The sequence below is a fragment of the Aulonocara stuartgranti genome (assembly GCF_965226115.1).
Source record: "Aulonocara stuartgranti genome assembly, chromosome: 6".
NCBI classification, from domain to species: Eukaryota; Metazoa; Chordata; class Actinopteri; order Cichliformes; family Cichlidae; genus Aulonocara; species Aulonocara stuartgranti.
Window position 1 is genome coordinate 27,990,834 of NC_138944.1, and position 21,637 is coordinate 28,012,470.

Below are 21,637 nucleotides of genomic sequence, written 5' to 3' on the forward strand. Positions count from 1 at the left end.
ATATATATGGTCATGTCCTATTTATAAGAAAATTACCTTATGTGGCTTCTTCAACATTTAGTTACTTCATTGCCAGTGTAAACAGGAATCAAAGACGTTTGACAAGCCTGTATTTTTCCTTTGAGGCAGAGCTCTTGTGGTCAGTGTGCATTTTCTGTAAAGGTTGTGCAACAGTGGAGCTCTATACAAACTAGTATTAGACAGCAGACCATCTACAGCTTTTAAACACAGTTTAAAAGATGTTTGATTGATAATCACTTATAATAATATAAGTGATAATATAATAATTCTGACTACAGGTAGGGACTATGGACAACAATTAGGTTGTGGCTAACTCAACAAGTGAGGATACATTTAAGAAAATATCTGTTCACCCCCCATGTCTAACTATGGGGGGTGAACTGAAATGAATACACATCCTAAAACAGTGAGATCACCAGCACTGCCCTGATACAAAAGAAGTATTTTGTAACTGATTGTATTCATTTTATAACTCATTCTAGACTAGGTTTCATTCACACAGATATTTTGCAGGTGAAAACGTGTAATATCTATGCCCCCATAATCCTGTGCCCAGTGTGCCCATTTAGTAATGCATCAATAGGCCAAAAGGATAAATGCCTGCAGTGGAGGGTAAAACACATGCTGAGTTGTGTAAGTGAATTCACTACCTCTTTTGAGTTGCATTCATGTACCCTTATTGCATAAAATCATTGCAAATACTGAAGCACACAGAGTACTGTCAAACTAAGTTATAGATTAACAAATTAGGTATTGCTGCCTTTCATTAAAGCTTAGTTAAACATCAGCCTGTAGTTAATTTCCCACTAAATAATCTTCATAGTTCACATATCAAATACCACTATACAGGCCATTTGATTCCTATCAAAGGTTGCAAAAGCATTCCACAAACATTAGACACAATTTTTCTCCAGAGCAAAGCAAAGCAAAGAATCTCACAAAGATGAACATGGCTGTAAAAAAGGACACAAAACAAAATAAAGTTTAAAAGTTTATTCAAAATACATAAAACACTCACAGTCATAATCCGATGTCATATGATCAAATCTATAAAATGCATTCATTTACAAAGGCATGACAGCAATCCACATTCTTCACTTGCAGTACCTGTCTGCTTTCATTTTGCTTCGCCTGCAATAAAAAAAAAAAAAGGACATCTTATATTCAGGGTTAGTCAGTGCAATTAATACGTGTATTAATTCCATGATTAGAATAACTTGAATTTAAAAACTGCTCTAAATGGTAACTACAGAGAACTGATTTGTGTAAGACTTTATATACTATAAGAGTAGATAAAGATTATGCCAACACAACAGGATAAAACCTCCGAAAATTTCACTGTGTAAAAAAACTAAATCAGAAAAGAAACAAAAATATATATACCCTTCAGTTTTTTTCTAAACCCTTGAATCCCACTTGAATTTTTCAACTGAGATTTTTTCCAAAGCAAATCTTCATTTAGAGATGTAAAACTGCTATCAGCTTTATCTTTGAAAGGGAATCACAAACAGAAGTGAAGTGCAGGAATAAAGTGGATTTTGAATGCACACATGCTGATCTTGAATGCCACCTTTTCATTGCTTTGTATTACACAGTGTGTGAACACACAGGCCTCTGCAGTACCTGAGTGCTTTCTTTTTACACAAAACACTCCTCTGGCACTTTGAATTTAATAACTTCAGGTAGAAACACTCATTTGGGAAAGAAGATCCCTTAACAGAGAGCGCTCATTAAAAGAAGCGTAAGTGGCTGACAGTAAGGATATAATACACTTATTTTCACACCTGTCGAGCAAAGCTTCGTGAAATTTTCCATCCGTCCTGGCTTTCTTTAGGACAGTGGCGTCGCCCTCATTAACCCTGAGCCTTCGATCTTGAAAACTCTGAAACTTCTTCCTGTAAGACACACACACACACACACACACACACACACACACACACACACACACACACACACACACACACACACACACACACACACACACACACACACAGAAATGTTCAATGACATCAAGGCTTCATAAGCAGCTAAAACCTTAAAAAATAATTCCAAATAATGCTCTCAAGTATTATCTAAATGTTGACAGTGGCACCTAAACAGCAAAAGGCTGAGTGGTTAAGCCTACCAGCTGCCACCAGCGACCACACATACAGTGCTCTTATTTAAATACTCAGCTGCCGGAAGCGTTGAAGTGGGTAGTTGGATTTCCCCTTTAATTAATACATGTTGCTGTGCATCTGAATAAGCTTCACCTGAATATCATAAAGTCCCTGGAAAAAAGCTTAAAATAATCCCTCATTTTAATATAAGCCACCTTGACAACATACTTAAATATCTCAGACAAAACCTTCATAAACAAGCGCGGCAGTGTGTCGGAAAACTCTCCGATATTTACTTTCTCTCCCATTCTGCCTGCATTTTGCCGTTCCCAAGGCACACTCCATCCTGAAAAGCATTTCAGACGCTAAACACTACATCAAGACACAGGCTCAAGGGCAGCCATTATCAACATGTCAGCAAGATGAGTCCATTTCCCCCGCATTCATCTAAAACAAATAACAGTGGCCAACGAAAGCCAAAGCATGCCAAGTAAAAAAACTAACAAAAACACAGCTTCAGACATATTGCCCGGAACTTAATAGGCCACAGACAGGCTGTATATAAAACACTTGAAGCATTGGAAGCGAAAATGCGCCGCTGCCTGCCTTCTCATCACGCTTTTACAGCAGACCATCAATTGTGCCTTTAAAGGCATTGGATTGATGAGGCAGATCCTTTAGGCGTGATCTTCTTCACACCCAGGCAAGTGTTTTTGCTGTTCAAATCTTGTCAGTAGAGACTGACACTTTAAGATAATTGTGAGGATAAAGAAATTACTGTTTGTTTTCTTTTATTTTCCTCCCTGGTTTTGGGGAGGCAGATGGTGCTCGGTTGAAACTGTAAAATGTCAAATTATTGCAAAATATTAAATTTAATTACTGATAGGAAGCATCAAGTGCTTGTAAGACAAATTCTATTAGCAGTATGAATTTTTTACAAAGAAAGTGTATCAAAGCAGAGTTTATGATTTACAGAAAATGGGACGGAAAAAGGTGATGATCATTTTGAAGCTGATGGTTGGTCCAGGATCGGGTTGTCTAGGCAACCCTCTGAATGTATTTACTACTCTGCCATATGGCAATCACCAGTATCCTGTGCTAAAGTTTATCTTGAGAGCTCCTAACGTCTGGTTGCTAGTGTGTTTCCACAGTAGTGACATCATCACCAAGCCGAAGGCAGTGGTTTTCTATGATCTCTGATCGTGACCTCGACACGAATCGTTTCCTGTGTGGATGCAGAGATTAACCCAACGGGCATTAAGCTTTGGCCTTTTCTAACATAACGATTTTAAATTGGGCATTTTTCAGTCTTCTAACCTCTGAAACCAAAGCATCATGTGTAGATGCAGCTCACTGTTTGGAACATCGAGAAGTTGTGACCAGCAGTGTGGTCGGGGTTCAGATGATTTACTTACGCTGAAATATTACAAATGATATGTCATATAAAAGAAGTGTTATCCCTCTTTTCCACTAGTACCTACTCGGCTCAATCTGGTTTTGGTTGTTTTCCATTACAACTGAGAGCCACCTCAATGTGTGTCAGGTCGCCGTAGCAACATGGCCAAAAGTCTTTTGATGTCATTTGTACGCGACACAAACACAACAAAACAATGAAGAACGTTGAGGCGATGGTACATCTGCTGCTCCGTCTACAGCTTTTAGTCAGACTCAAAGACACGGTTGTTGGTTTTCATGCTGCTGTTTCCCTTGTTGTTGGGTTTCAAAAAGTTGCTTTCACAACAGTGATGCCACTGGCTGGCCAATCAGTGGCATGCAACTCCACTCACTTGGAAACCCAGTAAAGTAGGTACTAAAAAAGTACCTGGTACCTCTTAATGAATGCCTTTAAATGTAATGTTTTTATGACGTTGTAAACACTGGAGGTTAAACGTTGTTTTTTGAGCAGCTTATCGATGAGACCTCATACTGACTGATACCTATAGCTTTGCTATAGACACAGTATTTCCCTGTCAGATATCCCTCTTTTCCTATCATTTTAACCATCTTGCAACGCCTCACATAAGCACATCAGCTTATCTGTGTTTCACTGCTTGCTACAAGCCTTTTTTTTTTTTTTAAGTAGTGGGCCGTGGTACATGCAGCCGCTTTTTCTGGTTATGGACGTCAATAAATTACAACGTCCTCTTTTTCACAGGCCTATTTTGAAAGAGAACAGAAACGTCTAGTTAAACTTCACATTAAAGGAGAACAAAAGCATCTACTGAACTTAGCAAAGAATAACAGGTAATTATAACATTTACTTATTCTAACTTACGATAACCTTTCTAACGGAGAAGATTCCAAAGAAAATATAAGAGAACTTAACATTTTTCCTTCATTAGTCTTTGTTTGGGCTGCTTACACATTTCATAAGCACCGCTTATAAACAGCAGAGGTTACGTACACATAATTGATCTCGCAGGACTTCACGTTGCCCCTGTCCTCATCTGCAATGTCATCTTTACGCTTGACCTCTCGTTCTGCACAAGTTCGGATCTGTTCTTTGTCCAGTGGGAAAAAAACAAAAAACAAAGAGAAAGAAGAAAGAAAGAGGGAGAGAGAGAAAGAGAGGCGCAGGAGGGAAGTGGTGCGTTACATATCAATACCTTGAACTCCATGAAGTGAGGTCACAACATTTCCCCCTTCCCACTTAACAGTCAGACCCCTACAGAGATTGCATGCTTAAAATCAAAGGATTAACGTGCAACCTTGTGGAAGAACACTATTTACACATCACCTTCACCATCTCGCCATCCCCTGCTGTCTTGCTCTTGGCCACAATGTCCCCGTTGTCACTGTAGGAAATGAAACAGCTATTTGCTGCCAGGAAAGCGATTTTACCCTGAAGCAGAACAAAAAGAAAACACAGGAGATGGGGAGAGGGGTGGGGTCGGGTAGATTAGATAGAATTGCAGTGGGATTGGTTGTTGTGACAGGCATGAAAGGTTGCCCAATATTTGATGTAAAAGAGTTTCAAGGTTGTGCTGGGCAGCTTGTTTATAGTTTCAACAAAGCATGAAGGCAAGCAGCACGCTGCAGTGATAAGGTAGATGCTTTCTGCATAATGAGCTAGTTGCTCATAACTTCAGGTAAATGCCATCTCCCATGGGCTTAATGTCAGTCGAGAGGCGTGTTGTATGAATCAGGGCTCTTTGGGGCTGGTTAAACCAAAACAAAACAAAGAAACTAAAACATAAGCGATCCTTTTACACGATGTGACACAACCACAAAATATGCATGTTGTGTTTCAAATACAAATATTTACAAATTTCAAGAATATAAAGTTCTTATTAAAACATTTATCATTCTTCTGCAAGTTTGAAGGTATCCAAAACATATGAAAAAAAGAGAAAACCCAAGTAAATATATTCAAATGTCTTATCAGACCACTAATTGTTTAGTCAATTATCTTACTTGTGTCGGTGCGATCAGTAGAGCAACTTAGTGTTCACAGCATTATCTGATGCTTTAATTTTTATCTTTATTTAGCCTGTTATCTTTGTTTAGATTTCTATCTTCACATGCACATGTTCTCTGCACTTCACTGCACAGTGGTGCTGCTGCTAGCGGGCTAGTAAATGCACTGATTAAATTTGTGCGACTGCCTTTTTAACCAAATCATCTCTTCAGAGTATAAAGTCAGACAGTAAAGGGACTAAAAGGCTGCACACCAATTAAAAGTAAGACGCCAGGGTCCCTCCAGTGTTTGTTGGCAGCCACTTTGATAATGAAGGCAATTAGAAACTATGACATAATCATTATTTTTCTTATTTTAATCCAGTGCCTTTAGCAGTTAAATCTGGCTGGTGTACTCTATCGAGAAGGGTTTGATAAACCCAGTGCAACCATTTACTAGATTTAGTGGAGTGATAGCTTCATTAGCAGAGAATAAAGTATCTAAGGTTTTCTATTCTATGTTTCGGCAGCCTGGCCATCCATATCTATGTGAACCTCGTTCCTTTGAAAACACTGTCCCTTTTATTAAAAAGAGTCTCTTCTAACACGGCAATGAAAAAATAGGAAGTCGGAGAGCATTCAGCCACAAAAGGCAAATAATTGTACAAGTGAAATTGCTTGACGACAACTTGCTAGGGACATTTATTGTATTATATAGCGACGGGTTGGTTTTCGGTTGGATCATCACAAGCTTCCAGGTGGATGTAAATGATACACAAAGGAAGAGGAGGGGTAGTGTGGGTGCTGCACCTGCTTGTTTTGGCCTATTATGCTGATGCTGTAGTGTGAGATCAAGCAACTCTAATTTTCAAAATAAATGTCAGATGTTCAGTCGCGACTTGCAATAATACAAACTGGGTAACTGTGGCAACAGCAAAAACAAAAAGAAAACTAAACAAAAACAAACAAAGGCCATATCAACTTACTGCTAATGCAATGTGAACGTTCCTGGCAGCTGCAGCATTTAATTGGTGGGTTGAGTTATATTTTGACATAATCACAGAAAATTCAGTAGGTTTCAGGATTTATCACTGTATGGCTGTAGTATTCAGCATGTTTTATATAAGTACAAGATAAAAAAACAATGAGCAGAAGCCACAGCAAGCTGCATTCAGCACGCTGCACACCTCTTCATGAGGTAACAAACTTCTTTCACAGCCCTGCTGCTGGCAGACTCAAATATGCGCAGCATGAGTCTGCCAGAATAACTGAAATTGACATTAATAATAAAATCAATAGTTTTGTGACCTGTGGGATTAAGCCACATTTTCTGTCACCACCAGAAACTACTCAAGCTACCAATCTGGAATCTTGAAAAGATGCGTTTGTTTTCTGCAAAAAAACTCACTGGACTAGAAAGAAACTCAAACAGCAGCTCTGCATGTCATTATTGAACTGGTGGCATACATCGATTAGAAGATTTACTCACATCCTGGAAGACTGGTTCCCATTGTTCCCTGGAGCCAATGGCATCAGAGCGCCCCATCACCACACCCTCAGAGCTGATGCCGAGGTACTTTCCATATCCAGACTTCAAGGCTATCCTGCGACAGCAAAAAAGAAAAAAACCCTAAACAGATTTGTAAAAAAGGCTAATCTAATATTCAAAACACGTTCGCCACAGAATATGTGTTTCTCTGTGAAAAGAATAGTTCAATAACATTAGTGTATGAATCTGAGATCTATCACTGAAACTAATGCATAAGAAATAGCTCTGTAACAGGCAGCGTATCTTCAAGGATTGATCGCCCATGGGCTGGTAAATTACTTGTGTACATCTTGACAATAGAAACAGATCCTTAATATAAAATGCAGAAATGGGGTAATAAATCTGCTGGTGAGAAGATGAAAAAACAATGTGCAGTTTATCTTTGTATACTCACCGTGTGTCTGAGAGCTTGATGGCAGTAAACTGTTCGGGAGGATCTGGTCCTTCATCATCTGAAACACAAAGCAACATTTGCCTTTTAAAGATTTTACAGGTGTCAGTGGGCCTCTTCAGATTGTTTAAGTGTTATATTATTGCTCTCATTATAATCTTGGCTTTATTCCATTTTTTGAACCCTATACATAGTTTGTCCTAATTCAATATTTAGAGTTTGAACCTTTGAATCTTTGAACCCGCTTCGTATTTTACTTATGTATGTTTTTCATAAATGATGCAGACCCTCTGGTTATGTAGTGCTGTGCTGATCTGGGTGCCTGAGATGAGGCTACTTTCTGACATTTACAATCAGTCACAGTCCATCATTCAGGTCAACGCCGAGCAGACTCTGAGATGTTAAAGAATGCATTAATGAATAACAGACACTGATTATGTTTGGAATATGTCTGACTGTGACCCAGTGGGGTGGCTAAAAGAACATCCGCATGTTTCCGCTGACCTGTAGGTGACTGAACATTTCTAAAAGGCTGTAACATCCACAGTGTGGCATCAGTGTAGAAATCTCAGTAAAGACGATGAAATCTTTCATCTCCCTCTCGGTGCTCTAGCTTGTGCCCTCTTTTATCTACTGGAAATTGGTGTTTGCGCATGCAGAGGATGAGGACCCACTAAGGGAATTGGGATGTTTCAATCTTCCAGCCATTTTCACAGGTTCTCAATAAATGTGGTCTGAATTAATTGTTAGTAGGGTCTCTGTTCTGGGAGGACTGTGTCAATGAAAAGCGCTTCCTCAGAAGTGCCTGAAGGCAGAAATGGGTGAAAACTCAGAGTTGGCTCTACCCTCCTCCTCAAGTCAACCCCTGTTCAGCCTTTTCAGTCTGGTGTCTGGATTTACTGCGTAAGTAATTACTGCTTTGTGGACTGAAGGCGAATCCAGGAGCCTACGGTAAACCTCACCCCAGATTAGGTTTTTGCTTCTCAAGTTTGCACGAGCATGGAATAAGTAAAAAGCTGCAGACTTTACATCTTCATTTAAAACGACAAAATGAAAAGCAGAACCACTTATATCCTACTGTACACAGTGACCCCCCTCCGTATAATCCTGCTCTTCAATTATCCTTGCCCATAATCAACATCATGTAGATAAGTATACACATAAAATAGTCTGAAAGTGTTGCAAACAAGAAAATGTTCTGTTTATAAAATTACAGACAATTGAGAAAAAAAAAATTCCTCGAGTTAATTATTGTGATTACTATTATGACTGTCAAAGAAAAGCATCCTGAGCTGATACAGAGCTCTTTTGGACTACTGCAGCACTACTGATATATTATGAAACAACAAGCCTAAAAATAACTACAGGGAGTGCAGAATTATTAGGCAAGTTGTATTTTTGAGGAATAATGTTATTATTGAACAACATCCATGTTCTCAATGAACCCAAAAAACTCATTAATATCAAAGCTGAATGTTTTTGGAAGTAGTTTGTAGTTTGTTTTTAGTTTTAGCTATTTTAGGGGGATATCTGTGTGTGCAGATGACTATTACTGTGCATAATTATTAGGCAACTTAACAAAAAACAAATATATACCCATTTCAATTATTTATTTTCACCAGTGAAACCAATATAACATCTCCACATTCACAAATATACATTTCTGACATTCAAAAACAAAACAAAAACAAATCAGCGACCAATATAGCCACCTTTCTTTGCAAGGACACTCAAAAGCCTGCCATCCATGGATTCTGTCAGTGTTTTGATCTGTTCACCATCAACATTGCGTGCAGCAGCAACCACAGCCTCCCAGACACTGTTCAGAGAGGTGTACTGTTTTCCCTCCTTGTAAATCTCACATTTGATGATGGACCACAGGTTCTCAATGGGGTTCAGATCAGGTGAACAAGGAGGCCATGTCATTAGTTTTTCTTCTTTTATACCCTTTCTTGCCAGCCACGCTGTGGAGTACTTGGACGCGTGTGATGGAGCATTGTCCTGCATGAAAATCATGTTTTTCTTGAAGGATGCAGACTTCTTCCTGTACCACTGCTTGAAGGTGTCTTCCAGAAACTGGCAGTAGGACTGGGAGTTGAGCTTGACTCCATCCTCAACCCGAAAAGGCCCCACAAGCTCATCTTTGATGATACCAGCCCAAACCAGTACTCCACCTCCACCTTGCTGGCGTCTGAGTCGGACTGGAGCTCTCTGCCCTTTACGAATCCAGCCACGGGCCCATCCATCTGGCCCATCAAGACTCACTCTCATTTCATCAGTCCATAAAACCTTAGAAAAATCAGTCTTGAGATATTTCTTGGCCCAGTCTTGACGTTTCAGCTTGTGTGTCTTGTTCAGTGGTGGTCGTCTTTCAGCCTTTCTTACCTTGGCCATGTCTCTGAGTATTGCACACCTTGTGCTTTTGGGCACTCCAGTGATGTTGCAGCTCTGAAATATGGCCAAACTGGTGGCAAGTGGCATCTTGGCAGCTGCACGCTTGACTTTTCTCAGTTCATGGGCAGTTATTTGGCGCCTTGGTTTTTCCACACGCTTCTTGCGACCCTGTTGACTATTTTGAATGAAACGCTTGATTGTTCGATGATCACGCTTCAGAAGCTTTGCAATTTTGAGACTGCTGCATCCCTCTGCAAGATATCTCACTATTTTTGACTTTTCTGAGCCTGTCAAGTCCTTCTTTTGACCCATTTTGCCAAAGGAAAGGAAGTTGCCTAATAATTATGCACACCTGATATAGGGTGTTGATGTCATTAGACCACACCCCTTCTCATTACAGCGATGCACATCACCTAATATGCTTAATTGGTAGTAGGCTTTCGAGCCTATAAAGCTTGGAGTAAGACAACATGCATGAAGAGGATGAAGTGGACAAAATACTCATTTACCTAATAATTCTGCACTCCCTGTATGCGCTTTCTTTCTGACACAGAACAATATGATCACTGTTTAATCTGTTAGTACAGAAGTTCCCAAAGTGTGGGGCCCGCCCCCTAGGGGGGCCGCAGAGCCATTGCAGGGGGGGCGCAGTATGAAGAAAAAAAAAACAAAAAACGCTTGGACACTGCTAGCATAATGGACAGTTTTTTTGACGGGGCTTCCTTCCACACAAACGCAAAGCAGGAGATGAAGCATCGCCAAATATGTTTCCAAACCAACTTCCTTCCAAACCAAAGACTAGAAAATATGGTGAAGCATATCTTCCCTTTGGCTTCACCTGCACAAGTGCCGAGGTAGATCTCCGCGACAGAAGTGATTTTCCCTGCATCGAAAGCAGCGCTGGGCTGTTCAAATCACAGACAAACAGTATCATTCTTGATTTTTAGTTCACAAGCACTTGTTGTAATGACTAACTACTCCTGACATTTTGGCGATGTTAGCTCTTTATACAGTAAAGTTACAGTGGGATACAAATAATATCAGGCTGATCCTGCCACGATTTGTTCCCTCGGTTCAAATCACGGACAAACAGTATCCCACAGTTATTTTTTTAAACCCATTTTGCACAGAGAGGCATTTTTTGAAAAAATTTATTGATAGCAATGTTGAATATTATTACACAGGAAAAAAACAACTACACGTAAAATAATTACACCGTGATGCCTCTGCCTTTGTAAATAGAGGGACAGTAACTGCGAGTATTTTGTCTCTATCTGCCATTCTGCAATTCATGTCATGTAAACAATAATGTGGAGCACAGCGTGATGTGAAAAAAGGAACATACCTTTGACGTTGCGAGAGGAACTCCGTATTCCTCGTCCACACGTAAACGCAAAACAGGAGTTTTAAAAAAATCTCAGTTTTCGGTGATTCAAAACGCCGTTTCCGTGTGGACGAAAGGTCAGAACGCACAGAAACAGCTGCGTTTTCAAAAATACCCGTGTAGGTGTGCACGTAGCGTAAAAGAGTTAGCAGTTTATTTTATTACTACCTGTAGTTTATTGCAGTTTACTTGTATTTGCTTAATTGTTTACTAAATGTTTGAGAATTGAGACATTTTTCTTGTAAAACAAAGGGGGCCTAGCAAAAAAAAGGTTGGGAACCACTGTGTTAGTAGATGTACAATTATCATCCGATCATATAAGACCTCAGAGAGAGGGCGATGCAAATTTTTGTGTTAGGAGTAGGGCTGGACGATATGAGGAAAATCTAATATCACGACATTTTTTGGCTATATCACAATGGTTGATCTGATATCCTCGTGTTGGTGTTGTTCCCAGATCATCATACTAAATGTTGTTCCAGGATCAACGTTGCAAGTGACCAATCAGAATGTTGTGACGTCATACTTTTGCAACTTCGGGAAAAAGCGGCGTAAAACAAAAAACTGTTCTAAAGCTGCGTGAAACCGCCTCTGTCCGCCGATCAACGGACCATGACCCTAACCCTAACCCTTTAATAAACAGTAAGCAGAATTGATATTGTCCTTGCAACATTGGAATTTCATAAATGCACGAATGGCTTGGCGCGCAAAAGAATAACGTCACAACAATGTGATTGGTCACTTGCAATGTTGAACCTGGAACAACACCAACATGAGGATATCAGATCATCCATATCACAATACACGGTATACAAATGTTATTTTCAACCATATAGTGCCATAGAATTTAGAAGACAAAATAAACTGAGACTGAATGACTACAGACCTGTCGCCTTGACGTCTGTGGTCATGAAATCCTTCGAACGACTGGTGTTAGCCCATCTGAAAAACATTACAGGCCACCAGCTGGACCCTCTGCAGTTTGCCTACCGGGCAAACGGGTCGGTGGATGATGCAGTAAACATGGGGCTGCATTACATCCTGGAACACCTCAACCGCCCGGGAACTTATGCCAGGGTCCTGTTTGTGGACTTTAGTTCGGCTTTTAACACCACTGTGCCTGAACTTCTCCCCTCCAAACTCTCCCAGCTCAGCGTGTCACCAGCTACCTGTCAGTGGATCACCAGCTTCCTGACAGATAGAAAGCAACAAGTGAGGCTGGGGGAGATCACCTCTGAAACTCAGTCCCTCAGTATTGGTGCCCATCAAGGATGTGTCCTCTCACCACTGCTGTTCTCCCTCTACACTAACGACTGCACCTCCAAGAACTCGGCTGTTAAACTCCTAAAGTTTGCAGATGACACCACTGTCATTGGCCTCATTCAGGATGGTGATGAGTCTGCATACTGGCAGGAAGTTGAGCAGCTGGTACTCTGGTGCAGTCAGCACAATCTGGAGCTGAACACTCTTAAAACTGTAGAGATGACAGTGGACTTCAGGAGACATCCCTCAACTCTGCTCCCCCTCACCATATCAGACAGCCCTGTGTCGACTGTGAAGACCTTCAAGTTCCTGGGTACCACCATCTCCCAGGACCTGAAGTGGGAGACCAACATCAACTCCATCCTCAAAAAGACCCAGCAGAGGATGTACTTCCTGAGACAACTGGGGAAGTACAGTCTTCCACAGGAGCTGCTGATCCAGTTCTACACTGAGGTCATTGAGTCTGTCCTGTGCTCCGCCATCACAGTCTGGTATGGTGCAGCCACTAAACAGGACAGGAACAGACTGCAGCGGACTGTACGGGCAGCAGAAAGGATCATCGGCGCCCCCTTGTCCTCCATCCAGGATCTGTACCTCTCAAGAACCAGGAAACGGGCAGGGAAAATCATCGCAGACCCCTCACACCCTGGTCACAGACTTTTTGATCTGCTGCCCTCTGGCAGACGGTACAGAAGCCTGCAGACCAGGACCACCCGACACAGGAACAGTTTCTTTCCCCTTGCCATCTCCCTCCTAAACAGTTGACCTGTCACACTGCTCCCACTGCCAGACTGCAACTGCACCTTATGTACATTCTGTAGTATTCATTCCATTTCTGTATTTTATGTATATAAGTTTAGATTAGTTATTTATAGTTGGTTTACACAGCGTTGTGTATGTATGTGTAATGTGTATATATAGACACGTGTGTGTGTGTGTGTGTGTGTGTGTGTGTGTGTTTTACATTGCTGTGCTTGAGAGCCACCATCTACCGGAACCAAATTCCTTGTATGTGTCTGCACATATACTTGGCCAATAAACACGATTCTGATTCTGAAAACAAATGAAATTAAGAATGTGCTCCTTCATGCTTCTAACATATAAAATTTTACAATAAACCTCAAATTACAGAAACAAAAGCGTAAACAGTGACTATAAAAACAACTGACGAGGAATAGTCACAGGTATCACAGCTGATTTATTTAACATTTTCTTTGATGTGTGGGGAGACGTGGACATGCCAAGATTAAACAGTCTCATTTTGCAGTGGAAGACTTTTCAGCTGGTGGAATAAATTCATGGTACTGCTACCTTTTGCAGCAATAGTTTTATGGCATGCTTTGTTAATGACTGCATTCTGTCTGTGGTGGGGATGGATTTGTGGCATAATTTGCATAGTTCTGTTTTCTGGTCCATGTGAGACACTTCATAACCAAACCATGTCCATGAACAGAGGTAGCCCCTTGTTTAGAAATAAGGTCCTCGATTTGTTTTGACTGGTCCTTCTGTTTGGAGCTACCTGGTTCTGCTTCATCCCCAGTAGCCATGCTGGTATTCTCTGTGCCTGCATCCATGTAGTGACCATCCAAACGATGAAAAAAATATCGCTGTATACAGTGTATTTTGCCACACCACGAAACAAATGATAGATATAATATGAAACGTGTTTCATATTATGTTTTAATTACGTCATCAGTTATATTTTGTCATATCGCACAGCCCTAGTTAGGGGTGATGAGAGCTCAACTCCACCACGAACATGCAAAGTCAGGAGGTCATATACCATAAATTCAGCGACAGGCTCAGGCTCCCAGTTCTACTTTAATGACCACATCTGAGGTGCAAATGACCTGAGCTGAGGGGCCTGCCATCACATGTAATCACCTCAAACTCAACTCACCACATTCCGCTTTGTTTGTCCCTTTCCCCAAAGTAAGGAAGGCAAAGGGAATGGACAAAACTTGAATAGGGTGAAACTTCTGGTTCGGACTTCGTACAGTCCCATAAAAAACAAAACAAGACCCAAAACAAAATAAAAAAATAGACACCAGTGAAACCTAAATCACAGTTCCTAGGAGCTGATCTTACAGTTAAATCTACAATAGATCACTTTTTTTCCTTTAGTGACTCAACAGGAACTGTTGTGCCACATCACATAACTTTCCTGTTTTACTCCTAATATAAAAACAACACTGAACACAGCAGGCAGAGTGATGAACACAAAATAAATAACTATGAGCACAAACTAGAAGAATCATGTCATTAAAAATTAAATCCTAGATTCACACACTCCTTTTTATAAAAAGAGGAGAATGGAAAGGAGTATCCATGTACATATTCTTTTGTTTATATTAGCATTACCTTAGTGGATCATACTTGATCTACTTGCTAACCTTTCGGTTGTATTAGTTGGCATGCGTTTGGACTGCCAATCATTAGCAACATGGCTAACTGTAATAATAAGCTGCTGTACAGGATTACAAAAGCCTAAGAATATGCTTTTAAACAATGACAATAACATTTCAATAGCATGCTATGGTCATATGAAAACACAAAGCTGGATAACAGTAGGTAGATGTTGTTGCTTACTGACTGAGAAGAAATAATTCCAGCTTGCTGCTTATTTTAAACCACATTAAATTCCAAACCCTCATCCATAATTGCTTAGTACAGGCAGCCTACTGCTAGCCTAGCGCTATCCACTAAGGACTTCCAAGTTTCTTTGCACAATCTGAGTTCAGATTTCATGATAATGTCTGATGTCGCTTAAAACAAACAAATAATAAAAAAAAAAATCTTGAATGAAATTTAGCTCTATGCTGTATAGATACAGCACAGGACACAGACTTCAAATAGTTTTACACTATTTATCAGCTAATAACTTCGACTGTCTCTAGAATAAGCCATGAGCTGCAGAAATAGCTGAACCTTTGAAAAAAACAGAGTTAAATTTTGATGTAACCCCAGTCTCTCCTCTTACCTCTGTGTGGTGAACCAAGTGTGAAGAGACCGGTATCCAGGGCATGGATGTATGACTTGTTCTGCATCTCTATGGCAACTGTTCCTGTAATTTCTCCAAAGCTGCTTACAGACCACCAGCCACCTAGTGAGAAAAAAAGGTCCATGTCAGAGCTTAAATAATGCACGGCACTACTGTGAATTTAAGAGACATTAACAGTAGGGAAGAATATATTCCTTCAGTCATGAATGTATCAAGAATGTTGATGTTTGAATGAGTTTGAACAGACCCCTCTAATTTATTCGTTTTTATATCTGAAAGATCTTAGCTGTTTGTATGCTCAAAGAACACTTACTGCTTAATGGACAAAATACTAATGTAAAATACAGAAGATATACATACCAACAATATCAAGCCTTTCCTCTTCATCTGTGGCTTTTCTTTTCTTATCTTTGTTTTTCTTCTTTTTCCTGTGACATTAATATCAAGATGGAAAAGATCAGCTTCTTAATGAGCACTAGTTAATAGACAAATTAATGTGGGTATATTTTACCCTGCTTGCTAGCTACAAAGTTATATATATATATATATATATATATATATATATGTATTCCTATGTAAAGAAAATGTTTGTGTCAAGTAAATAGGCAGACTGCTTTAATTTAGTATTTTATTACTTTTTTCACACAAAAAAAAATCAAAAATGTCTTAAATTGTACAGTAGCTAAATTTAATTATAAAATAGACCTTGCAATATCCAAGCATTTTCCTTGAAATGCAACTTCCACTCTCTTGGAATAATACCAAATAATATATACTAAATACTAAGCAACACCAAATGAATATTATCATTTATTACTTAATATGGATAAAAGGTTTCAGGACTTCTGTTTCTCCATAAAAGTATTCAGCTCCAGTGAATTTTAACCCAAACTATAGCTTGGAGCTTTCATTTTATGAAGTTATTTATGTTCCTTATAATAAATATGATTTTTTTGCAAACCACATGCTGCATAATGTGGGGGTTTTTTTTCTTTGTAGTTCTTTCTCTCTCACTTACACTTTCTTTAACATTGCTAACAGATTAGTTTATGTTACTCCAGTTAACTTATGCTTTAGGTAAAGCCTTCAGGTTGGTGGTTTAACATCACGCTTTATCTTTAAATCTTTCTGTTTATTTTGACTGGTAATTATTTCACTTGCAAAGCCCTTTTTTCAAAAACGTTCCTGTCCAACCTTAAAGACTGTAGATATGTTGGTTAACTACGGGCTAAGAGGTAAGTTTCTTCTTTGTAGCATTACTGTTAGCCTAGCCTAGCGTATTAATTAAAGCTAGCAGAGAAAAGAGCACATAATAAGCCCCGAAAAGTAGTTGAGGTGGCATCGGGTAATGCCACAAAGCAAAAATAGCCCTTACCCTTTATTATGACCTTTTAAAACCAGTTTGGTAGATTTTACGTGTGCGTATTCCGCCATGTCTTTAGCTAATGTTAACAGGTAACACAACAAACAAACGCCGTTTCCCGTTCAGAAAAGTACGGTGGCTGCGAAGTAACATTCTGAACCTGACCGTTCAGCTCACATTTCATTCATTTGTAAATCCAAATGAATGAAACATTGCTACCTGCTACTGTAGTAAATAAATACAACTAATCAAAAGTACAAGAATACTAATCATAGAAAAACAAATAAAGTTAAGTACTCTATAGAACAAGGTAGAGTGTCGTCAGAATATAATGTGCAATTAGTACAGCAAATAGCATACTGTTGTAATGGTATGACATTCAAAATTTTTGAATGTTAGTATATAAAATTACATTATTTCACATGAAATATTTTTTTTATTCTGTGCTACATTTGCAAATATACAAATTAGTACAGAAGCATTTTGACAGATAATCACAGTTCAGTAATCAGTCAGAGTAAACTACTTTAGAAACATCATAAAATAACATAATCAAATCTCTCCCAGACTCAAACCACACTAAATAAACTTTGCTCTTTGTCCTTTATTAGGTCATAAATATTTTTTATATGCCATATAATTTTATATACAGTCAGGATCTGAAAAAGTGGCATTTATCTCTTTTTTTTAAAACAAACAAACACACACACACACACACACACACAAAATGTTAAATGGTCTCTGAGTCAAACCCATAAGACCCTTCTCACAAATTCCTAAAAAGACACCAATCAGGGTAGGTGGAGGAGGCGTGGTTGACTGGGTTAGTGCTGCTGACCTCTGGCAGATGTCCTTATGTAACCGTGTATGCTAATGATGCCTCATTAGCAGGAATGACCATGACAGGAAGTAATAAATCATTTGTGGATACTGTCAAGAATTAATGCAATAAAACTCAGCTAGTAAGAACTCGGTAAAAAAAAAAAAAAAAGAGGAAATAACTACACGCAACTTCTGCAACCATCTTAACTCGCACAAAACTTGTTGACTGATGCAATAGTGAGATGGCTGTAATGCCTCAGTGAAACTCCTTGTGTTGCTGTGCTTGAGGAAAAGTTGATTTTGAGTGTGGAAGATTAATCTGTTTAGCAAAGTCCTGTAAGCTTGAGGGAAGTTGGAAAGTAGGGTTTTCAGAAATCATGAATCAACATTTTACCAAGAACTGAATCCCAGTTGTACTGCTTCTGTCATTTGTCAAATTCAGTAATACTCTGACATCAATCCCTGCTGCTGATGGGATTAAACAGTCATAAGTTGTACTGAGAGAGCTGAGTGATTAAGCTTAGAGTCCTTAAAATGAAGTAAATAAGGACGATGTCAAATGAAATGGTAACACACTAACTGATACTTTAGGACCCGAGCATAAAAGTAACAATAACATCCAGTTGCAGCACGTTGCTGCAACACAAATGTCCCACATATTAATACATAAGAAGATATGTGGGTGGGTTTTTTGTTTTTTTTGTTTTTTGGATAAAAAAAGAAATCACTGTAAAGCTTGATAAGAGTTTAATATTAAGAAAATCATTTTGGTTGCCAGATTGAAGAACATTCTGGTGGTCATTTTTTAAAGATACATGAATTATCATGTTTTCCATATCAACAGACCATCAAGCTTTTAGTTAGGATTGTTTTTTAATATTTAGGGCAGAGATTTTACTGAGATCTTATTTTTTGGTGAGTATTTGGATTGTCTTGGAGGGCAAGAACAAAAATGTGGTTATGAAAGAAGAGTCCCCCGTTTCCTGACCCGGAAGCAGCGAGAGAGCCACTTCTGTATGACTTTGAGTCATGGAGGGTAAGGTTTAGACTCTTGCCTGTGCATAAACGCCAAACAGCTTTTCAGACCTTTTCTGGCCTTCTTGGAGTGTTTTGGTGAATTTCCTAGAAGGGGCTCTGCCTGAGGACTCCATAGCTCCTTGGAGACTTCAGCACTCACATGAACATGTGAAAATCGTCGTTATAATATAGGATCAAACGAATCAGTCACAGTCATACAATCTAAGACTGGTCCGCAACCATCTGGAAACCTCCGATCATGAGCATTCCCCAACTAGTTGTGGGTGGCCACTGGAGGTTGATGGCAGTTGCTGGGAAAATGACTGCTCGTTTCCAAATCATGCAGGTTGCAGGCCAGTGGTCATATAAAAAAGATTATTTTGCTTCTTAGTTGGCAAGACTTCATCTAGTGCGCAGTGTCCACCCTTGCCCAGCCATAGACACTTCCCTGCTTTAAAGGTTGTTTAAAGCAAAATCCATGTTCCAATTCTGTAATTGCCTCTCAAGTATGGCTTTTAGCTGTTAGTAGAGAAGACTGGCATTTTAACTCTGAACAAGTGGAAGTCTAAGTGCACTTGGTTTTCATTCAAAACATTTAATTGACTAAACATAAATTGGCTTATACCACAAAACAGTCACAGAAAATGTAGGATTGCGGTCACAGAGTAGCTGATTAAAGATTTTTTGCTGCAGACCACACTTGTTTGCAACCAAACTTTGTCCCCCCAAAAAATCTTAATCAATATTATCAAAAGGCTCATTGGTCACCCATCTGTTGTCTGTATATTTATTGCTTCAGACATACATGACAATATCATGGCTTGGAAGTTGATGGCATGCTTTGCTATCAACAAGACAAGATTGAAAATCCTCAAACTCCTGAATATGTACAGTAAGATGATGCAACTAATTTAAAGATAAACTTTACAACAAACATCAGTCTAAATCTTTGATGTTCATCTGGTGAAGGATGACTTAATTCAGACACATTTCTGTGTCCTTATGTGTCTTTCGTGTCCTTGTTAAAGGGCCTTTTGTCTAACAAGTCTGCTTGCTCCATTAGCTGCCTTTCAACTGTGAAAAGACACATTCATCATCCTTTATGCACTGTACAAAACTAACACTGCTGACATGGACATTTACTTTTTATTTAAGGCTACCTATTTTATTCTGTTTAGTTAATTAGTTAATGGTTTAGCACTTTGATCTAAACAGAAAGTGGAAGTAGTCTTGTGAAAATTTGCACGAATATGTTCACTATGAGAACCTGATTGCATGAATAGATTTTCACCCCAGTGATGCAGTTAATGTGAATACCTAATCAGTCAATCACATGGCAGCAAATCGGTGTATTTAGGCATGTAGACATGGTCAGGATGACCTGCTGAAGTTCAAACCGAGCAGCACAATGGGGGAAGAAAGGCGATTTAAATAAACGTGCCATAGTTGTTGGTGTCAGATGGTTCGAGTACTTCAGAAACTGCTGATCTGCTGATAATTTCTCACACTACCATCTCTAGACTTTATACAGAGTCATCTAAAAAAAGAAAGGAAAAAATATCCTGTGAGCAGCAGTTCTCTGAGTTACTGTTCCCTACCCTGCTGGTAGGAAGGCAAAAGTAACTTAAGTAACTACTTGCTAACACCAAAGTATGCAGAAGCATCTCTGATCATGCAACAGAGCAGCAGAAGACCACACCCTGTGCCACTCCTGTCAGCTAAGAACAGGCAATTAGGCTATAGTTCACATGGGCTAAACAACACTGGACAATGGAAGACAGGAAAAATGTTGCCTGGTCTGATGAGTCTTCATGTCTCCTGTGACATTTAGATGGTATGGTCATAATTTGGCATAACCAGCATGCAAACATGGATCCATCCTGCCTTGTATGAATGGTCCAGGCTGCTTGTGGTGTAATGGTGTAAGGGATATTTTCTGGGCATGCTTTGGGCCCAACTGAGCATCATTTAAAACACCACTGGCTACCTGAGTAATGTTCATCCTTTAATAACGACAGTGAACCCATCCTCCGAGGACAACACACCAAGTTGCAAGGCTCAGAGGATCTCAAACTGGTGTCTTGAACACTGTACTCAGGGCTGGATTAATCATTCTGGACACATCTGCAGGGGCTTACCACAGTTGGGGTCCCATCCATTAGTCTATTTAATTTAATTTAAACATTTTTGACAAATGAAAAAAGGCAAATCTATTTACTCTCACATCAATTATTTTTTAAGCACTCATTCAGTTGTGGGACTGTGAAAAAGCACAACAGATGGAGTGGAGTGGTACTGGCAAGCACCACTGAAAGGAAGGAAAGGAGGACGTAGAGACAGGGATGAGACAAGAACGTGTGTGTGTGTGTGTGTGTGTGTGTGTGAACTTAAATGAGATATATTATTATTCCTTTACAAAGACTTTTTCCATTTCATATTTGACAATTTAAAGATTTTAGTGGAACAGTGCACTGCCTTGACCACTTTTTTTCAGTAAGTTAAAGTGCGCCATAAAAAGTCTCTATAAAACCATTCTGTTTACACATACTTGTATGAGATGTATGACTACTGAGAAAAGAAAAGCCTGACCATAAAAAACAACCAAACCAAACATTTGTGCCCAGAGGTCTGTAAACCGATAATCCAGGCATGGCCTCCACAGTCACACATGTGCAGACATTTGCATCGTGTACGTGTAGCAGACAAATCTGCAGCAACTATGTGATGCTATCATGTCAATATGGACTAAAATCTCTGAGGAATGTTTTCAGCACCTTGTTGGAGGCCACGAAGAATGAATGCAGTTCTGAAGGCAAGGGGCTCCAACCTAGTCTCAGCAAGGTGTATACCTAATACTAGGTTGGAGCCCATTGCCTTCAGAACTGCATTCATTCTTCGTGGCCTGACAACATATATTAATCATCTCCAGATGATGAA

At 39.5% G+C, this 21,637-nt stretch overlaps 1 protein-coding gene across 1 annotated transcript; it reads right to left on the reverse strand.

Moving 5' to 3' along the window:
* Window positions 1–999: 999 nt before the first annotated feature.
* Window positions 1,000–17,007, reverse strand: frg1 (FSHD region gene 1). The gene is made up of 9 exons (XM_082535338.1): window positions 16,874–17,007; window positions 15,859–15,926; window positions 15,478–15,600; window positions 7,460–7,517; window positions 7,006–7,120; window positions 4,858–4,962; window positions 4,525–4,616; window positions 1,806–1,916; window positions 1,000–1,152 (listed from the first exon to the last, which is right to left on the reverse strand). The coding sequence occupies exons 1-9, from the start codon at window positions 16,930–16,932 to the stop codon at window positions 1,116–1,118; spliced, it is 768 nt and encodes a 255-aa protein (XP_082391464.1). The 5' UTR covers window positions 16,933–17,007; the 3' UTR covers window positions 1,000–1,115.
* Between the last annotated feature and the right edge of the window lie 4,630 nt (window positions 17,008–21,637).